This window comes from Macrosteles quadrilineatus, unplaced genomic scaffold (genome assembly GCF_028750875.1).
Source record: "Macrosteles quadrilineatus isolate MER2022 unplaced genomic scaffold, UCM_ALF_1.0 Scaffold_9__3_contigs__length_116548681, whole genome shotgun sequence".
Classification (NCBI taxonomy): Eukaryota; Metazoa; Arthropoda; class Insecta; order Hemiptera; family Cicadellidae; genus Macrosteles; species Macrosteles quadrilineatus.
This window is the reverse complement of record NW_026542602.1, coordinates 43,618,220-43,638,537: the sequence shown is the minus strand read 5'-3', so window position 1 is coordinate 43,638,537 and position 20,318 is coordinate 43,618,220. Positions and strand designations below refer to the sequence as shown.

General features: G+C 35.8%; 2 protein-coding genes across 6 annotated transcripts in view; one reads left to right on the top strand and one right to left on the bottom strand.

Moving 5' to 3' along the window:
• The first annotated feature begins 1,696 nt into the window (after nucleotides 1–1,696).
• LOC129003137 (solute carrier family 25 member 35-like) lies at nucleotides 1,697–13,539 on the top strand. Its single transcript, XM_054431379.1, has 4 exons — nucleotides 1,697–2,523; nucleotides 8,718–8,936; nucleotides 10,493–10,610; nucleotides 12,786–13,539. Exons 1-4 carry the CDS (start codon nucleotides 2,149–2,151, stop codon nucleotides 13,007–13,009), a joined length of 936 nt encoding a protein of 311 aa, XP_054287354.1. The 5' UTR covers nucleotides 1,697–2,148; the 3' UTR covers nucleotides 13,010–13,539.
• Nucleotides 13,540–14,554: 1,015 nt separating this feature from the next.
• LOC129004279 (chromodomain-helicase-DNA-binding protein Mi-2 homolog) overlaps nucleotides 14,555–20,318 on the bottom strand; it is a 48,515-nt gene continuing 42,751 nt past the window's right edge. For all 5 annotated transcript variants that reach the window (XM_054432797.1, XM_054432799.1, XM_054432798.1 and 2 more), the window contains exons 37-38: nucleotides 19,828–19,962; nucleotides 14,555–14,993 (exon numbers count right to left, since the gene is read on the bottom strand). In XM_054432797.1, the coding sequence (XP_054288772.1) occupies nucleotides 14,986–14,993; nucleotides 19,828–19,962 (143 nt within the window). In that variant the 3' untranslated portion in view covers nucleotides 14,555–14,985. The remainder of the gene's footprint in view (nucleotides 14,994–19,827; nucleotides 19,963–20,318) is intronic.

Below are 20,318 nucleotides of genomic sequence, written 5' to 3'. Positions count from 1 at the left end.
ATTACGGGACATTACAGGATATCCAGTGGATTTTGTACATGTCCCGGGATGTCATGGGACATTCTGGGATATCCTATGGCATTCGTACATATCCCGGGACTTTACAGGATATCCTGAGGTTAACTTACAAATCCCGGGACATTACGGTATATTGTAGGATATCCTGTGGATTTCGTACTCGTCCCGGGATTTTGCGGGATATCCTGAGGATAGCGCACATATCCCGAGACATTCTCAGGACCTATGGGACTACTATGGGATGTCCCTGGGATAAAGTGTGCTGTCTGGGTAGTTTTAAAATGTTCACAGCTGAAAATAGGCCTACCTGTAAGCTATAATTTAGAACGACATGGAATTAAACTTTTTCTTTCTATACTTTTGTTATTTAAACAGTGTAAACATCAAGTAATAATAGTTAGGATTTTTATGTAATTCATCTTTATTACTTTATTTGGACTTATATGGCTATTTTAAATTAAATTTTAATAATTATTCTAGAAATAATTTTCAATTAACATATTGACTTATATAAACATTAAACGGCTACTGTACTTTGTTCCCGCGTAATTTAAAACAAGCTCGGTGATAACAGAAGCAGAAACCCGCGGTCAGATGTTTAAGGTGCATTGTCCCTGAAGCGACTCTTGCGATAGTAGCTGAGCGATAGTAGCTCAGCGATAGTAGCTGAGTACTGGTTAGCGTTGTTTCAAATGGGACCATTGTCCTTGACGCGACTGCGACTGGAGCGGCTAGCGGCTGAACACAGCGACTGTAGCGGGTCTGCTCTGAGGGGAGTCAGAGTCGCAGTCGCTGAGCGATTTGTATTTTGTGTAGACTTGTTTTGGTCGTAATGTCTTCAAAGAATACAAAACTGCTTTCTATCCCTGAATAAGAGGAAAAGCTGTTAGTACAGAATAAGTATTGAATAAATACTTGAAGATTTAAAACGTGGGGCGCATGCTAATTTAGAATTATCTTCACCTATTGAACTATTACTATCCATTGCATGCTCCCCACGTTTTTCGTTTTAAATCTTACAAGTATTTATCCTCTCCACATATTTTTTAATTCTTTTTAGTTTTGAGTGTGTTTAAAACGTGGTATTTAAAAAAATATTTTTATTTGTAATTATTTTCTACTAATTTTAGAAATAATTTTAGTATTTACAGCTGACTTCAATTGATATATTTAGGGTTACATTCTTCCAAAATGTAAACATGAAAAATTTGGAAGCCCATGGGGCTTAGCCCAAGGGAAATATGAAAATTAAATTATATAATATTGCATTATCATCCATTTTTGAGCTATGTTTCAAGTTTCAATTCTCAAGCTCGTCGGGAAGTTAGTTATTGATTGCAAAGTTTGTACCGGACAAGAAAGTGAGCTAATAAAAACGTTTTAAAATTAGCTGGTGTCATGGCACTCATGGCACCAATTCACTCGAAAAGTCAGCAAAATGAACAAAATCGCTCTAGAACAATCGCTTCAGGGACAATGACATGGTTAGCTACTATCGCCGAGCTACTATCGCTGAGCTACTGTCGCTCAGCTACTATCGCAAGAGTCGCTTCAGGGACAATGCACCTTTAGTTCGGATTTCAATTCCGCTGTCCCGTTTCTAGACAGACGAAAAAAAGGCGGTGACGGTCTGACGGCAAGGTCTCGTGCACGTTGCACTGCACACCAACCACACACACACGCACTGACTGGCTCTGGCTGCCTAGACGCCTATTAATCACATTAATTAATGTTGTTAATGTTACTTAAGTGTAGTTTGACTTTTGAATGGTCATACCATACCTTACGTTGTGCCTTTTAAAAATAATTTTTTTTAAGTTATACAAGAATAGGCTACATTACCGCGTAGTGTGAAAATTGTGTTTTTTTTATAGCTCAGGTTTATAACCTAGAATGTTTTTATGCCATCCATAACCTAGACATGTGAAGAACAACTACCGTAATTTGTGCTTCCTAAATAGCATGATGACTTGAATCTTAAAATAGTGTAACAGTGTAACTCTTTCTATACCAGTGATAGTACAGACTTAAACCAACTTTACAGCCTATTAGAAATAGCCAAATCCCTTTGGTCTAGGCTAGCTTAAGTTATATTGTCATTGTCACTTTGGTTTGACTCATGAATTAACTATGGAGTTTGTTATTGGTGGTTTAGCCGCTGTTTCTGCTGCATGTTTTACCAACCCCCTTGAAGTTGTTAAAACAAGGTTGCAATTGCAAGGGGAACTTAGAGCTAAGGGACACTACACGGTGCATTACAGAAATTTCTTTCATGCATTTTACATAATTGGAAAAACAGATGGCTTATTAGCGCTACAAAAAGGCTTAGTACCTAGTTTGATTCACCAAGTACTCTTGAATGGCACAAGGCTTGGTATTTACCAGTTTGCCGAAGAAAGGAAGTGGCATCTGAAAGACAATGGAGATGTTTCATTGGCTAACACTATTGCTATCGCTTCTACGGCTGGAGCAATTGGAGCATACACTGGAAGTCCTCTTTATTTAGTAAGTTGATAGGCTATAAGAATTTTACACATCCTAAGATAAAGATTTAAGTAAGTTTAAGATGGTATAAAATCATTTGTTGAGGTAAATACGGTTGTATAACTTAGTCGTACCATTTTAAAACTCAACTGCTAAAAAACCCCAAACTTTTTCATATTTTACTACGGTCATAAGGATGTTCTCAGAAAACAAGAAACATATAATTCAAGCCCCGCAAGGTTAGGTTAGGTTAATTCATAATGATCCTAGAGGTACCGGTATGTGAATTATATTAGCCTAGGAGGTTAATAATATGAATTAACCTAACGTAACATAACATAACGGTACTGTCACAACTGGCCCTCCGCACGTCTCCCTCAAGCCACTGTTATCGCGTAGACTTTGAACCTTCTTATCGCTCGGCAACCTGTACGATGGCCTTGCGGGGCTTGAATTAGGCCTATATGTTTTTTATTTCCTGAGAACATCCTTATGACCGTAGTAAAATATGAAAAAGTTTGGGGTTGACCAAGTAATTGCTCAGAATTACCTCCCTAATTCTATTCTAATTGACTATGTTGAGGCTACACCTCTACATAAGTACCTCTATGTAACTTAGAGGTGTAGGCCTATTGTATACTGTAACTTAGGCCTAGTCGATGCCCAAAGAAATTTACAGTAGGCAATTGTCATAAAAATAACCTCTGTAGGGTGACCCGGGGCAATTCTGGCACGGGGCAATTATAGCAATGGCCTATATTTTTTTTAAATTTCAGCTTTACAGATCAGTGAAGCAATATTTGTTATTTCAGCATATACCTCCTATATATAGGAAAGCATTTTTGTAAAAATAAAATGTTTGCAGTAATTTTTATTAGCGATTAAAAAAGGACTTTCTTCCACAGCCCGAGGATATCGAAACATCGCACACGGCTAATTTTTTTTCCCCTATGAATTTTATATTTTATTTTTTTTATACTCAAAGATAATTGTTCAGACTTAAAACTTCATGAACAAAAATAGTAATAGCAGTTATCCCTTTAAGATATTTAAATTTAAATGGGTGCTATAATTGCCCCATTTTCATATGCTATGGGGCAATTGTGGCAAAGAACCCGGGGCAATTATGGCAGCTATATATCTTTATACAAATAATGTATAAATTAAAGAATAAATTGTATAACAACGTGTGTTATGTGTAATATGTTTCATTTCAGTTCATTTGGATGGCTTTGTAAACACCTTTTGCTTAGATTACTCTATGGCAGCCTGATTATTTTTATTGTTTATTGTTGCTAGAAGTTTTGAGGTTAAGGCCCTTGTACGCTTGTACTGTCTTACCGGTTTATTCACAACTTCCTTATAAATAGAGATAGAACAAAAATTAAAACACCATCTTAAACAGCTAAATTAGGCCTATGCCATGATTGCCCCAATGTCAGAGCAATTTAAACAATAAGGAAAATATAAGGTATTGCTATAATTGCCCCAAGGTTGGGGCAATTCTGGCATCTGACACTCCAAAAAAAAAAAACCTCAAACCCCCTTAAGGGGAGTTTGAGATTGTTGTCTAAATATATGAAAACACTAGAGGAATAACATAGAATTACTATGGTAATTGTCAAAATAAAATGAAAAATATGTTCACCGCGGTACAAGCAGTTAAAGTTAAGGTTCACGTCTGGCTGCCAGAATTGCCCCGGGTCACCCTATATCGAATATGATTGGTTAAAAGCTGTTTATCAGCAGTGTCAGCCATGAAAGGAGGCCAATCTCAACTAACCTATTGACAAGGATCACATGGTTCATTATGTCATCTTGTAAACTCTTCTTTTATTACAGGTATTTTTCCTAACAAATTAAAGATTTCTAAGATTAAACCAGTCTTTAAAAAGGGAGACCCCGCTATACCTTCAAACTATAGACCTATATCTTTACTACCATCCTTTTCTAAGATCTATGAAAAAGCTATGTGTATAAAACTAACAGAATTTCTGGAAACCTACAACTTGATAGATAAAGAACAACATGGATATCAATCCGGCAAGTCTGTGATTTTCTCCATAAGATAAGAAAAGGTACCTCTTGTCGGGACCGCAAAATTTGTGAGATATTTTGTTCTCCATACACTGAACTTTGTTATAGTTCTCTAAATTTCCTCTAGAATGCAGGACAATTCATTTTTTGGCCTAAAAATCTGTTTAAAAAGTGAATATTAGAAATGGGACCTTTTGTCGTTATGGTGAAATAACATTGAACGACAAGAGGTACCTTTTCTCAGACCGTGCAGAAGCTAACAAAATAATTTATTTCAACCTTTTATGTCTTCAATTTGATATTTTAACCGATACTGTCCTGTTCTATGATAAATGAGGAATAACAATCGATAAAAACCTGAATTTTGATATTTTTAACCTTAATTACCGTACTTATATCGGCCGTACTGAAGATTTTGCATCGCCAACAAGAGGTCCCTTTTCGCTTTCCACTTTACAAATTATGTCCTTTTGGAAACATTAAAAATAATTTACTTTGCTTTTAGTCACTCCCACATCTCCTTTGACATAATTTTATATGGAGCAACCTCTCAAGAAAATTTGGAACAAATATTATTATTTCAAAAAGAAGCACTTCGTATCTATCATGTTAAGCATTCAAGATTGGAGTACCTCAGTTAAAGAACATTTTTCAAAACTTGGTATTTTTACTGTTTTTGCCCAATATATCCTTGAACTTGATCTTGTTTGTAAAGAATAATTTGCCAAAATTTGAGACCTTGGGTTCATGCCACAGCTATGGGACAAGGCACAGACACAAAATCTATTTTTCAAATCACAACTTAAAATTCTTTGAAAATAAACCTTCATGTTGGGATTAAATTTTATAACCTTCTACCTGATAATATTTTACAAATAACAGACAAAAATAAATTTTAAAAACAGCTAAAAACGTTTATGTTATCCAAGCCCATTTATTCCCTAGATGAATTTTTTGGTTGACTGTGTTGTAAGTTTGTAAGTTATAAGTTTTTGTATTTTTGTTTAGCCTTTTTATATAAGTTATGGCTAGTTTTAACAATATCATTTAATTGTATAACACCATTCTGGTGCAACATGTTGTAGGCCTACTCCTGAATAAAGATTACTTATATGACTATAGACATCACGAACAAAACAACCTGCACAGAAACGAAAAGATGACGTGGTTCGCCTGGTAGGTGTGGCGTACCATTCAAACCTGCGCGGCTCGAAACGGCCCAGGGTTCTTTTGTTTCTGGTATTACTATATGACTATGACTATGGTTGACCCTGTCAAAGGCTTTAGACGGATCTAAACAGACCCCAGCCACTTTACAACCATTATCTAAAAAGTTAATAATTGTAATTAAGTTATATCGGTCACAGGTCTAGGTCTTTAAATAATCAGTGCCGGTAATAATAAATTACGGTACATTAAAAAGCAATAGAAATAATTACCTATATGAAGGCATTACAGTCTCCCTCTTATCCAGACACCTTTTAACTCATTGCAGCATAGTGTTACAGTAAATGTAACACCAAATGTTTGTCCATTGTTTCACAGTGTTACACTTTGTGTAACACCACATGTTTTATTTTTTTCCAACCAGACACACAGCGCTATTATTTCGGAACTGTTCCCCTGTAGTTCAACACATCACCACTAGATAGGGTATGTGGGTATTTGAGGGAAACCTATTTATTTATTGTGTTCAGAGACGTTCACATGTGATCGTGTTGGTGTTTACTGTTATCATTGATACTTTCATGATTATTGAGGTAAGTTTATTACTGATTATACTTATTCTTAATGGAAAATGAACTTATGGTTTCGTTATACAATATAAAGTTGTTTTCCCATAATTTATTTAAGTTATACGTTGCTAGGTGATAGGTCAAAACAATTAAAAACAAGCATTTTTGCATTTGTCATAGTTCCGTGCAACATGGGGTCACAGAACTAGGGATGGTTCCGTGCAGCAAAGAGTTAACCGTACATCGGTTTAACCGGACTACACTCGGCGGAAATGACATCTCCCTTTAACCGGACAAATTTTATCAGCACATCTGTTTAACTGAAATAGATCGGCAGGAAGTGGGGGATACTGAAAAGCCTGTTCTCATGGGAAAGATTTGAGACCAGTGATTACGTGTCTAAGTACAATGCTCTCCTAAATTTAAGTCATACTGTATACAGTATGCATTTTAACGTTCCGTTTTAACAAGTTTTTGGGGACGTTGGTTTAACCGTAAAAACCGTTATCCAGACTGGCCTCGGTCCCAAGCAGTCTGGATAAGAGGGAGTCTACTTTTTATTAGGTACAGTAGTTAACTGTTTTCGCATAGGTAATGATAGTGATATAAATCCTTAGTTCGCTTGTAAGCTGCAATGAGGTTCCTCGCCTCTTACTTGCATTATTTGCGAACAGAATGACAAAATTTGCAGCTCTGTAGCTAACTTATATGTAGTGCTGTCTGAGTAAGTAAGCTGACTGAGTGAGACAAAGAATCGGCTTAGAGAGAGAGATAGAGTAGCGCGTCACAGAATTTGCTAGTGTCTAAAATTCTGTTTTCTATCCTTTTTTGATTGCTGACAAGTAGATGGGTCATAACAGTTGTTGCTATAGCTCTAGGGGTCTCAATCCCGGGCCTTCAATCCAATCCCGGGATTTCGGGATTCGTCTCAGCCGATCCCGGGATCAATCCCGGGATTATATAATATAAATTCTTTTAACTTTTTAGCCATTTTAAATGAGCGAGAAGTCTCCTCGTTGAGTACTTTAATGTTTTAAACTGGCCTTACCAGTGTTACACTACGCAATGTTTCCGTTTTCTAAGTAAATAAATCATTAGTAAAAGAGATTTTATTTTATATATAACCACGCTGAACTTATTTACAGTGTATAAATGTTGATATGTCACTCTAGAATATAATAAATTCCTTAAAAAAAATCACGAGCAACCGCACTTGCACGTAGCCTAGATACGTCACGCTAATAGATAGATTAAAGATAGCTAAGAGAAAAAGATAAAATGGGAAGAATAGCAGCGTTAAAATGTTATTTTGACAGCAATAAAACAATATAAGATACTGTAAAACAATAAACCATCTGCTTATGTAGTAGCGTGTGTATGAAAAACGTAATTTTAGATTGTAAGAAATTTAATCACCACACTTATAACCAAATACGAAGATAAAGCTATAGACCCTAAATATAAGCAATCTTAATACTGTTATGAGATTATAATCGTGTGTTAGTTATATTTTATGGCATCAATGAAAATAATACTTAAATTTCCGATTGCAATGTTATGTTTGCTACACGCATTGCGTTGTTTACGTTTGATGTCATCAGTTAAACTAAAAATAACTTGTAGGCCTACTGTAATTAAGTTCTAACTAATGTAATAACATTTACAGAAAGTAAATCCAAATCGTCTAAAAACTTAAACATATATTTAGGTCTACATTCGTTCGCCTATTGATTTTAATTATAATTAAATTTTCCAATCAAAAAGATCATTAGGCCTACTTATACCATTTTGTATAATCGTCCTAAAAATAAAGAGTATATGTGTTTCAAGTGTTATTGGACTATTTTTATTAGTTTTTCCTCAAGTAAAAAGTCCTCAAATTCACAAAAAAATCAATATAAACATAGGATTTGCAATCCCGTTAATCCCGGGATTAAAAGTCACCAATCCCGGGATTTCTAGGTATCAAAAATCGGCCGGAATTCGGGATTGAGACCCCTATATAGCTCACACTAAGTCATTCCATTAGTTTGACTTTGAAAAAATGTTTATGTATTCAACAGAAATCAGTAATTTATCAGCGCAATCTATCGGTGGCTCACATTAAACTACGTTGATTTTGATTAAAACACTGGTGAAATTTTTAACATGGGAATGGGATGTCTATTTGTATCAATATAGTCATAAATGTCAGGCTGTGCAATAACTTGATATCAATGCCAACTTTAAAGTTATAAGTGGTTGACTACTTAACTTCAAAGGATTGTTTAACTCTAGAACCACCAAAATACCTTAAAGTTGCTCAAATAAGTCAAATGATTACTAAAATTGAAATGACAATATATCTAAAATTAGCCTATTCTTCTGCCAGCCAGAGTTATTTAGCCTGTTAAAAATTGTGTAGGGAAATTGAGAATGTTAATACAAATTTTTTGTCTGCAGGTTAAAGTTCATTTACAGTCTAAGTCCAATGCCAGCATTGCAGTTGGACACCAGCACACACATGAGGGTACAATACATGCCCTCCGTTCCATCTACAAGCAAGGTGGGGTCATCGGCATGTGGCGGGGTGCGGGGGGGTCCGTACCTCGTCTAGCCGTGGGGTCCGCTTCCCAGCTCGGAGGGTACTATGTTTGTAAAGAGTTCCTTGAGGAATCACAGGTAGGCTAATTACATTTTTATGAACTAGCTTAGAATTGGATGATAAATTTAATAACTAAAATTATGCTAGTACATACTCTGGAATAAACGAGGTCTTTTTGAATGAAATGAAATTAAAAACGTATATTCATAACAATTTACATTAAATTTGAACTGAAAAAGAGAGGAGTTATAGAAACATTACAGTATAACATTTGTATGTTCAAATTTGCCATGCTTAAGGGATAGGCCAACATGTTATCAGTCTTTAAAGGACACAAATTGAATTTGGGGAGATTTTTTTTACTGTTAATAATTTGAAAAACCTTTACCGCCGATGAGAGAATGTCGGCAACGACAACCAAAGCTAGAGCATTCTAAGACAGAAGACATTCCGACGCGAGGGGGTCGAAGGGTCAAGGATTGTTAGGTCTGATCAAAGTCTCGACATCTTCTTTGGTGATTGTTTGTAGTAACAAGCATCCAACTTTTGAATTAAGAATTTAAGATATTTTCGTGATTGATTGCAATTAACCGTAAATTTTAACGGGTGGGGTGTGTCTGTGTAATGAAAGAGTTATGTAAATAAATGAAGGTTAAAACATGGAAATATATAATAAATTAGTAAGAATATAATTAGCTGAGGAATTGGGAAGCGCTGTGACTGTCTATTTTAAAGGAAAGGGTTTTACCCTGAGGCTGATCGTGCCCATCGCCGTAAACACCCTAAGCCAGCTTTTGATGAGCTGTGATTTACTAATTCATAACATGAAAACCTTATAACTAAACCACTTCCAGTAAGAGCTGCGTTGATATGAATAACTAAATGGCAAGTGCTTGTTGCTGTTTTGCCTCAGACAAACCTTTTGAGTTTAAATTTGTGGCAATGTATTCTCCTAATTGAGTCTTCTGATTTATAGTAGCCCTTATTGACTTGCGCTCTCATTTAAGATTTCCTTCAGACTCCTTGTGGACCTTCTCCAGTATGATAGGAAAAATATAGGCCTATGATTTGAAAGTTAGGTTTTTAGGTGTGATACCGTACATGTACAGTTATACTTGAATTATAGAAATTACATTTATTTGTACATTCAAAATTTTTATTTATATTTAAAGTTTTTAAAGGCATTGTTTGTTAAAAGTGGGGTTTAATATTACAATATTTTTATTTAATATTTGAGTTGGCTTGTATTTGTACAAAATAAAAAATCATAAACCAGGTCTTTGACATAGGGGTGAATTATTTCATGTAAAATAACTCACAAGTAATGTGTAAGATACGTAATCTAAGTTATCTTTCACTCTGTGCAATCTCTATATAAGGCAATATGAAACAAGAAAGTATTTCTGATTTTTCTGAGTTATGTTGCAGTAGGCCTACTGTATTTGTAATAGTTCAAAAAATAAAATTTCTCCCGGACTTTTGACGACTCTGTAATTTGTTAATTTAAAATCAATCCCTTCGTTTCACAGGGGCAGTGTTCCAAATTACTGTTTGACGTAACTTTTTAATATATGAAAATAAAGTACCATGCATTGGTGGAGTCTAGTTTGATAGATGTATTGTCTTTCCGTAGCTACTTTCAAGTGAGAAGAGCTTACTGAATACAACCATGGCTAGTTTTATGGGAGGTCTAGCTGCAGGGATATTTATGACTCCGTTTGATGTAATTTCCACGAGGCTGTACAATCAAGGTAAGTTTCGGGTTTGCTGCTCAACCATTCCAGTTGTGAAGATATATTGCAATGTATTTTGATGAGCTCTGTTGGTCTTGTCAGTTGTTACTTAACTTTAACCAACGAGGCTAGAATAAAATCCTAATCAATTGCTACGAAGAAGGGGACCCAAGGCAGAATTACGGGTGACAGTGCGACATATTCACAGAAAGACTAAGAGGGTTGCAGTAAGCCCAGCCTTCCTTACCGGTATTTTTTTTTTATATAGGCCTATTTTAAAATCATTTGTTTTTTTATATTTTTTTTAAATTTTTACAGGCAAAGTTACATGGCCATTTCTAACACTTATGTATAAGTTTCTACAGAAAATGCTCTATATAAAAAGTTGATAAAATTTTTTGCAGAAAATATTTCTGTAAAAAAATTGACAACTTAATTTTCTGCAGAAAAATTCTCCGTCCTACAATCATTGAAGCAACCAATCGTCATGCATTACAAAAACAAAATCTGGGAAGTCAACATTCGGTGCTATGATTGTGAGGAAGAACGCAATAACAGAATTACCAAAGCAATCCAATGTAATAACGTAGGCGTTTTTAAACCAATACGAGCATTTGAAAACTTATTTATTTCCAAATATTCATTAAAACTATCAGCCTGCAGAAATTTGTTGGATGTTTCCAAGTTTGTTGCGAAAAGTGTAAAAACGTTCTGCTTTGGGGGAAAGGGAAAGGGGTCTCCTAATGGCCAACTTTGATCCAAGTGTCAAGCAAAACTTTCGTAATAAAGTGGCATAATATTGTTAACTAGCAGAGTACCCATTCTTCATACAGGGTTGGCGTACTTTTAAAAGTTCTCTGGACAAAGACAGATACCCAGGATAAACAATTTAAACATCTACCCATCAGTAAGCACTCAGTGTAAAAAGTATTCCGTTTAATCCAACAATGCTTTTAGCGAATTTCCCATATAGGGAATAAGCTATTACCGTAGGTCTCATGGTAAGACCTGGACCCGGGACCGATTTAGTTTTTCGTTTTGAGGTCCCCAGAGGCCAAAAACACCATCCGTTCAAATTCATATATATATATGTGTCCGTTAGCGCGATAACTCGAGCAAAAATGATCCAATTTTGATTAAATTTGGTATAAACGTGAAAACCTACATTTATTCGAACGAGTTTGCGAACCAGCATGATCGGACTATGGGAACAGGGGATTATGGGGGGTTTTATGGGGTAAAAATAGGTTTTTCTAATTTTTCACCCTGAAAACATAAAATTTTGCAATTTCTTTCTAAACCATTTTGTAGAGCTCAACAAAACAAATCATTTATTCTATTGAAGCATTGTTAAGGTAATAATTTAGTGGAATTCCAGATGTGTAGATGGAAATTCGCTTAGTCTGCAGGTTTGCTGCGGCGGGGGTATTTACTTATTTGGTATGACTGACAAAAATAATTGTTGATATGCTATCTAAGGTAAGATAAGGGTGATCTTCAAACAAACAATGATAACAGAACACACAAATAAAAGAGATATAATGGTTCCCTTCCCACAACTTTAGCCTAACCTAACCTTTTCTTCTTAAACTGAACAAGTTAAATATGGTGTAGGGCCTACCCCAGGTGCCAATCCTTGGTCCCCTGTTGGTTTTATGTTATATAAATTATGCTGGTGGTGCACTCTCATGTTTACCTCAGAATAATCTTTGTTTTTATACAGACTATACTAATCTCAAAGTATCTGCTGAGTCAGTGCAACAAGTTGAAATGACATCTCTTTAACCGGACAATTTTTATCAGCACATCGGTTTAACCGGACTAGATCGGCAGGAAGTGGGTGGTACCGTACTGAAACGGTTCTCGTGGGAAAGATTTGAGACCACAGTGATCACGTGTCTAAATACAATGCTCTCCTAAATTTAAGTCAAATATTTAGGATACATAACAAGTTTTTGGGGATGTCGGTTTAACCGGAAAAATCGTAGACTACTGTATATAGTAATCTTAGCTCTATGTTTTTACTAATCCTCCACATTTCTCCCTGTTGCGCTAGTCCAAATACTTTTCTTAGAACTTTATTTTTAAAAACCCTGAGTCGTTTTTCCTGTTACACTGTATCCTTTCCCAAAATCCCCTTAGTTGTGGCCGCATGAACAGTTTTAAGCTGATCTTTTGTTTGACCTTTTACAGGTGTTGATGCCCAAGGAAGAGGCTTGCTCTACAGCAGCTATTTGGACTGTGTTCGTAAGGTTTTGGCCAAGGAAGGTTTCCTAGGACTTTACAAAGGTTTTGTGCCATGTTTTGCTAGGATTGGACCTCACACAGTGCTTTGCCTAGTGTTTTGGGATTTGTTAAAAGATGCTCAAAAAGCTATCATGGAAAAATTCCAAAGCTTAGAAGTAGATTCAGTGTAAAACTTAAGTCAGCTAGAAATCAATTGACTAGAATTAGAAAGTTACCTAATTTTGTTACCAGAGTAGATTGGGATTAAAATGTAATAGAGGCCAGTAAAATGCAATCTATTGCCTATGGTTGCAGCTGGTTTACAAAGGTAAAAGTTACTTTATATTTTTTACCCAATTGCCTGAGTATTGTAGTTAAATATGATACTGGATACTTTGTAAGGGCAAAATCGTATGATCAAATGATTTTCAAATATTTATTCCACTTTTGGAAGATGATAATATTTTACTGTTGACTGTACTTACATGCATCATTTATATAATGCCAAAATGCACCAACAACATAGTGCTATGTTTTTTTGACTGATTTTCATAAGTAGTATATTTAATACTGTTATGTTTTTAATATAAAGGGACTTGCATTAGGTGGGACGATACTTGTAACTTTACTGGTAATTTGTTGGTTGTTAGTTGTTATATTAGATTTAGAATGAAGTTATATTTTATACACTGTTAGCTAAAAATAAATGTTTGTAAGTCAACCAACTGTATCATATAGTTTCAGTTACCCCATAAAGTAGAGGACTGCGGGCCAGAACTTTTTTTATCTTGGATTGGTTTGTATAAAAATTTTGGTCCATCAGTTTTTTGACTGAAATTGAGTTGCCTTGGAAGTATTTATTTAAGAGAAATTATTTCCTCTGATGTCATTCCCCTTCATTCATGATGAAAACTTGAACATCCATGGTCACTGTGAAATCTCGAGTGTCTCCTGCAGTTGCAGTGAAAATTTAACATATCCTGTGCAATTGGGGCAAAATTGTGAGTTTTACGATGATGAAAATGTAAGCTTAATCATTAATCTTACCAAAATCAAGCCACTCGTAGCCCTTTTAATATAAATTACACGACCAGAGCTAAGCCAGAAAATTTTTCCCTCCTGGTCTGAACTGATTTCTTGGCAAAACCAAAAACTTTAAGAACCTGCAGACCTCTCTTAAGTTTTTAACCTGTCTTTGTATAAAGTTATAAATGTTTATCACCATGACATCTACACCATAAGGCTGGTAAAAAAAAATTTTTAATGGAGGTTTCAAGAATACACAGATCCAGTCAGCTATATATTTCACTTAGGCAGGCACTAACTAATACAGCAAGATGAAAGTTGTCATGAGTTGAGCTTTGCACACTAACACACAACAATGACGGGATTTGAGCCCTCAACCACAAAGCTGTCTCCTTTGTCTAAAGAGACACAAAGACAGACAATATCTTAAAACCTCTCAGTTATTGATTTTTACTTGAAGGTCAACCACTTACAATGCAAGCTAACCTTGTTACTGTAAGTCTCTTGGTTGCAGCTCATATCAAACAAACAGTTTTCAGCCATTCATGTTTAAGCTTCAGTATTCAGTTGTATGGTATGTTAATGATTTTTTCAGCAACTGAGTGTCTTCCAAGTGTTATAAACCACGCTGTTGAAGTTTAGGTTCACATAATACACTTCTGTCTTAAATTTTGTTAACACAAGTTTGGATAGTAAAGAAAACGACAACACCAGTTTCTGAGCACTTTATTGCAATACTTCTGGAATTTTACTCAAAATACAAGTGCAAGAAAGAGTAAGAATCCAAACTACAAAAATTTCACCAATCTTCGTAAACGAACATTTGCTAAAACAATAAGCCGTATTAAAATAAATCACTTTTCATATAAAACATATCGCTCAAATACAATACAGTACATATACAATAGAAAAGAGATCAGCTAGGAGTGGGGGAAGGTAGGACTAACTTTACATAAATATCGAGTCGTTAAAAATACACTCATATAATACTTGGCTCCTTAAACCGAAATCCCTTCACTTAAACCCACGCTCTACATATATCCGACACTAACTAAAGATTAATGAGTCCTGGCAATTATACAGCAAACGAGAACTGTGGTCCTTCGTTAAAAACCGGCTCTGATGGATCTTCTTGAGTTATTCAGTTCACTGCAACACAAACAAAATAGAAAAATAAAATATTAAAAATAGTTAAAAGGCTAAGGTTGCTTACTAACTTACTTACATTTAAATGAAACTGAGGAGTTTAAATAGGATGGACCTTAAAGGTTAGGAGTTTTTTGTGGGGATAGCAGGCTTACCTATATCAGAATGGGAAAGAGTCCAAACTGGCACAAGGCACAAGAAACACACAACTTCACACAATAAACAAAACATTAGAATATTTCACAGTCACTGACATCATTTTCCACTAGGAAAGGTATGAGTTGAAGAGATAATCCGTAGTTGAAATTTTGTCTGTGAGAGTGAACAATTATAATGTTTTGCTATATAGTGTAAAATATCATGTTTCTTGGGCCAGTTTAGACTCTTTCCTATTCAGATAAGCCTGCTTAAATCCTTAAACATTGGCAGTTGTGCTCATGTTACAACCTAAATATTCCCTAATAAAATTCCTTATCTACAATCATCTTTATTAATAACAGCTGATAAAAAATAAATGTTTTCATTTAGTTTGAAACTGTTGAAGACCGATGGGAGTATTTCATTTGGTCCAAAATCGTTTGGTCCAACACTTGTAAAACAGTTTGTTTGGTCCAAAATTGTTTTATCATCCAGTTGGGGAGTATTTCATTTGGTCCAAAATCGTTTGGTCCAACAGTTGTAAAACAGTTCGTTTGGTCCAACACTCGAATACGAGTTCGTTTGGTCCAACAGTATGAACTACTGCGTCCCTCACATTGAAGGCGTTCAAATAATCGCCGTCACGTCGTCAACCCAATGTTATGTTTCTAAATAATTGATATGTTTGCATTTATATACACGTACATATACATATATTTATTTATATATAATGTGCTTGTGTCCTGTTTACTTTTTATCCCCAGTCAATCTTAAAACAATGCGTTTTAATTCCCTAGATTTGTGGATAAACATTGACTTAGCTTTGAGTTTGCATTTAATGTTAAACAGAATGGTTTATTTAATTTATCTATATATTAAATTCAATCTATGTTTGTTGTGTGTTTTGTCATGGTATTTGTAACAATCATGTAGTTAATAATACAAATATATAAAGTAGGGATGGACGGGATAGAATTTTTGGTTCGGGACGGGACGGGACGGGATATTTATTTCCTTCCCAATTTTCGGGACGGGACGGGATTTTTTTCTATGCATTAAAAGAAAGTCTTGAGTATTGCAGTTACCAAAAAAGACATACCAAATCAATTTTTACCGTTTGTGGCACTGATCTATAAAAACCAAAAAATGGGTAACAATTTACAGGTACAGTAGAGTCCCGCAAACTCAGCGTAATGTGGACTGGAAGGGTGCCGAGTTTGTGAAATGCCGGGTTATCGGGAACTAGGGTTAAAAATAAGAACAAGACAATTTTTATTCCTTTTAGCTGCCTTATTAATTTATATTTATATTACAAGTCAGTATGAAGTCATTAGATATAGTACAACAAATCCTTGGTACAAGTTGCGAATGATTTAACTTGAGCCCAAGTTTAACTCGGACTCAAAAAATCACTAATTTTCTGAGCCAGGTGATGGCCGAGTTATCCAGACTGCCGGGTTATTGAGTGCCGAGTTTGCGGGACTCTACTGTACCTGTAGAAACTTGTGACTCGTAGTCAAAATGACTCGCGGTCACGGTGCGATCGTCAAAATGACCGTGGTCACGGGGTGATCGTCGGTATGACTCGTGGTCATGGCATGATTGTCGGGATGACTCACGGTCACGGCGTGATTATCGGAATAACTCCACGGTCAAGGCGTTATCGTCGGTATGACTCCGCGGTCACAGGGTGATCGTCGGTATGACTCCGCGGTCACAGGGTGATCGTCGGTATGACTCGCGATCACGGCACGATCGTCGGCATGACTCCTCGGTCATTGCGCGATCGTCGGTATGACTCCGCGGTCACGGCATGATCGTCGGTATGACTCCGCGGTAACAGCGCGATCGTCATTATGACTCGCGGTCACGGTGCGATCGTCGGTATGACTCGCGATCACGGCACGATCGTCGGCATTCGTCGGCATGACTCCGCGGTCAAGGCGCGATCGTCGGTATGACTCGCGGTTGCGGCGTGATCGTCGGTATGACTCGTTGTCACAGCGCGATCGTCGGTAGGACTCCGCGGTCACGGCGCGATCGTTGGTATGACTCGCGGTCACGGCGTGATCGTCAGTATGACTCCGCGGTAACAGCGGGATCGTCATTATGACTCACGGTCACGGTGCGATCGTCGGTATGACTCGCGATCACGGCACGATCGTCGGCATGACTCCGCGGTAACAGCGCGATCGTCGTTATGACTCGCGGTCACGGCGCGATCGTTGTTATGACTCGCGGTCACGGCACGATCGTCATTATGACTCGCGGTCACGGCGCAATCGTCGAAATGACTTCGTCTCCTGCATTCGCGGACCCATCGCTCGCAATAGCGGCGTCATCGGCACTCGCGAAGCGGCAAATCCCGTCCCGAAAAATTCCAGAATAAAATGTAATCCCGTCCCGATAATCGGGAATATTTTTTCCAGAAAAATTCCCGAAATTTCGGGACCCGTCCATCCCTAATATAAAGTGAATTTCTCAGTAAAGATATATCCTATTTGTAAAACTTCCCAAAATGTCATGTTTACTCCCCATGAGAACCAAGAATAAATTATTGAAAAGAAAATAGTTTATATTTGTTGTGGCTTAACTCTATCTAAATATATAATAGAGGTGGTATGTATTTTTATAACAGTGTATTAATAGTGATTAATAAGTGAATAAATAAAACATAGAAAGTCGGCATGTTTAAAGCAAAAATTCCAAAACGATTAATATTATTATTATATACGACGGCGGATATTTGAACGCCTTCAATGTGAGGGACGCAATACTTTATACTGTTGGACCAAACAAACTCGTATTAGAGTGTTGGATAAAACAATTTTGGACCAAACAAACGAGTTTTTAACTGTTGGACCAAACGAACGAGTTTTTAACTGTTGGACCAAACGATTTTGGACCATTTGAAGATGATCCAGACCGATTAGGAATACGGGCCGCAGCAAACCTCAGACTAAGCGAATTTCAACTTGTCTGATTACAAATTTACTCAAATATTTCCATAAATAAGACATATTCTCAATTTAAATAACATTATATTTAACGAGTGCTTAGGTTTGCTGCTACGGGGAAGGTAAACAGTGTTTTTTGACCAAATGTCAATAGTATAGGATGAAATAAATAAATTTGCCAAATTTGATCAACATATATCCATAAACAAGTAAACTACAACAGTTTTCATTTTCTCCATAAGAATAACATGGGAATTTTAAATTTGCAGTTTTATGAATTTTCTCTGTAATCATTAGGCATACAACAATGCTTCAATATACTAAATTATTTCTTTTTTTAAGCTCAATAAAATGGTTGGGAAAGAAATTCCAAAATTTTATGTTTTTAGGATCAAAAATTGGAAAGTTCGAATAAATGTAGGTTTACACCAAATTTCATAAAAATTGGATAACTTTTTTTCGAGTATCGTGCTAATAGACACATATATATATATATATATATATATATATATATATATATGAATTTGAACGGATGGTGTTTTTGGCCTCTGGGGACCTCAAAACGAAAAAGTAAATCGGTCGGCGTCCAGGTTTTACCATGAGACTTACGGTAATAGCTTATTCGCTTATTCCCTATATGGGAAATTCGCTAAAATGAATTTGTAAAGTTTTGTTTGCATTATGTTTATACACAAAAAATAATCTTCTCACTATTAAATTTACTTTAATCTGGGACAGAACAATTTACCAACATTAAACAAGCTCAGATTTGATGGTCATCAGGTTCAAATGTCAACACAATGATAAGTATACCTGTAATATTACAAGTAAATGGCAACACATATTGTAGGCATTTTCTATGACCCACAAGAAGCATGTTTCAATTACAGGTGTGTCCGTAACTTGATTTTTGGGCATTGTATTCTACTAGTTAAGGTCTTTTATTTGATGTGCATATCAACATATGCTTACATTTAAGATTTTCTTCTGATTTCTTAGCGGGCCGTCCCCCAAGGAGGTAGCTCATCACTGAATAATGTGTTAAATGATTCTAAAGCCCAGTAACTGTGTTCAGAGTTTTGAAGCTCTATCTGTATTACTTTTTGGATTATTTAACCGTCTCGGGACTTTTTTCCACCCTGTATACAAAAGGTGAAAGCTCGGCTAAAGCAAAGCTTAATCAAAGATACTAATATGGTAAATTGTTTTGTTAATAAGGTTGATACAAAATGGAACATGTTATAAATTATCTTGCTAGCTACAACAAACATTTAAATTGCTTTTCATCATAGACATCTTTTCATCAATTGTATACCTTTTTTTTATTCTTGTGGCAAAACCTTCTCATGTCACCTAGTTCAGAAGGATTGAAAGTTAGTCCAATTTTAATAGACTTGTTACAGGCAGGAAAAAGTTAAAAAAGGATATTTTATCACTAGGGTGTAAAGTGACTCTATTTGACCAGAGCTCAAGTTTCTCAGAAAATTTAAGGTTTAAAAAACTTTAAAACTTATTAGCCTGTTTGATGAACTTAAAGCAAACTACGTTAAAAACAAAAATACTTTTCATGTAAAGATACCTCTCAAAACGACTTCCAACTGGTTTTTTTTTAGTTTTGCTAATGCAAACAAGATCTTTCATCTTCTCTTCTTCTTTTATTTTATTATTTCAGAATTCTGATAGATCCTTTTACCTGATGATAACATGGCTAAAATCATGTGTTGGCAGTTAGTAGCACTCACCAGGGAATCCTTGTGAAGTTGTGGTTTGTCCAGGAACAGAGTATTGTGGCCTGAAGTTGGCGAAGTTAGCGTTGCCAAAGCTGCCGGGCAGTTGACCTGCGGCGAATCCCGAGGGGAACTGACTGCTAATCATCCCTACAAAAAATTTGTATTATGTTATGTTTGCCCTTAGGGGGTGCATCGGTATTAAGACACCAATGGGTGAATTTGTCTTACGATTGCCTGAAGCAAATACAACTACACACTACACAAAACACAGATATAAAATATTATAGAATCCATTTTTTTTAAAGTTAACTCTTGGGGGTGCATTAGTCTTGAGGCACTGATGGGGCTCATCATCAGGTTTTTGACCAAATAAACATTTTTTGAAAGAAGATTATTAATTAGATAATTCATAAAAATGAAAGAAAATATCTGGTATGATATCTTTAATTTGTTACTTAGGCTATGTAAAAACATAATTTTACATTATAAAAAGAAAAACACAA

What these genes read in the sequence shown, in the direction of transcription:
- LOC129003137 (XM_054431379.1), top strand. Translation starts at nt 2,149, where the DNA reads ATGGAGTTTGTTATTGGTGGTTTAGCCGCTGTTTCTGCTGCATGTTTT. An exon ending in CTGGAAGTCCTCTTTATTTA is followed by an intron (nt 2,524 to 8,717) that starts GTAAGTTGATAG and finishes TTTTGTCTGCAG; the next exon opens with GTTAAAGTTCATTTACAGTC. An exon ending in CACGAGGCTGTACAATCAAG is followed by an intron (nt 10,611 to 12,785) that starts GTAAGTTTCGGG and finishes GACCTTTTACAG; the next exon opens with GTGTTGATGCCCAAGGAAGA.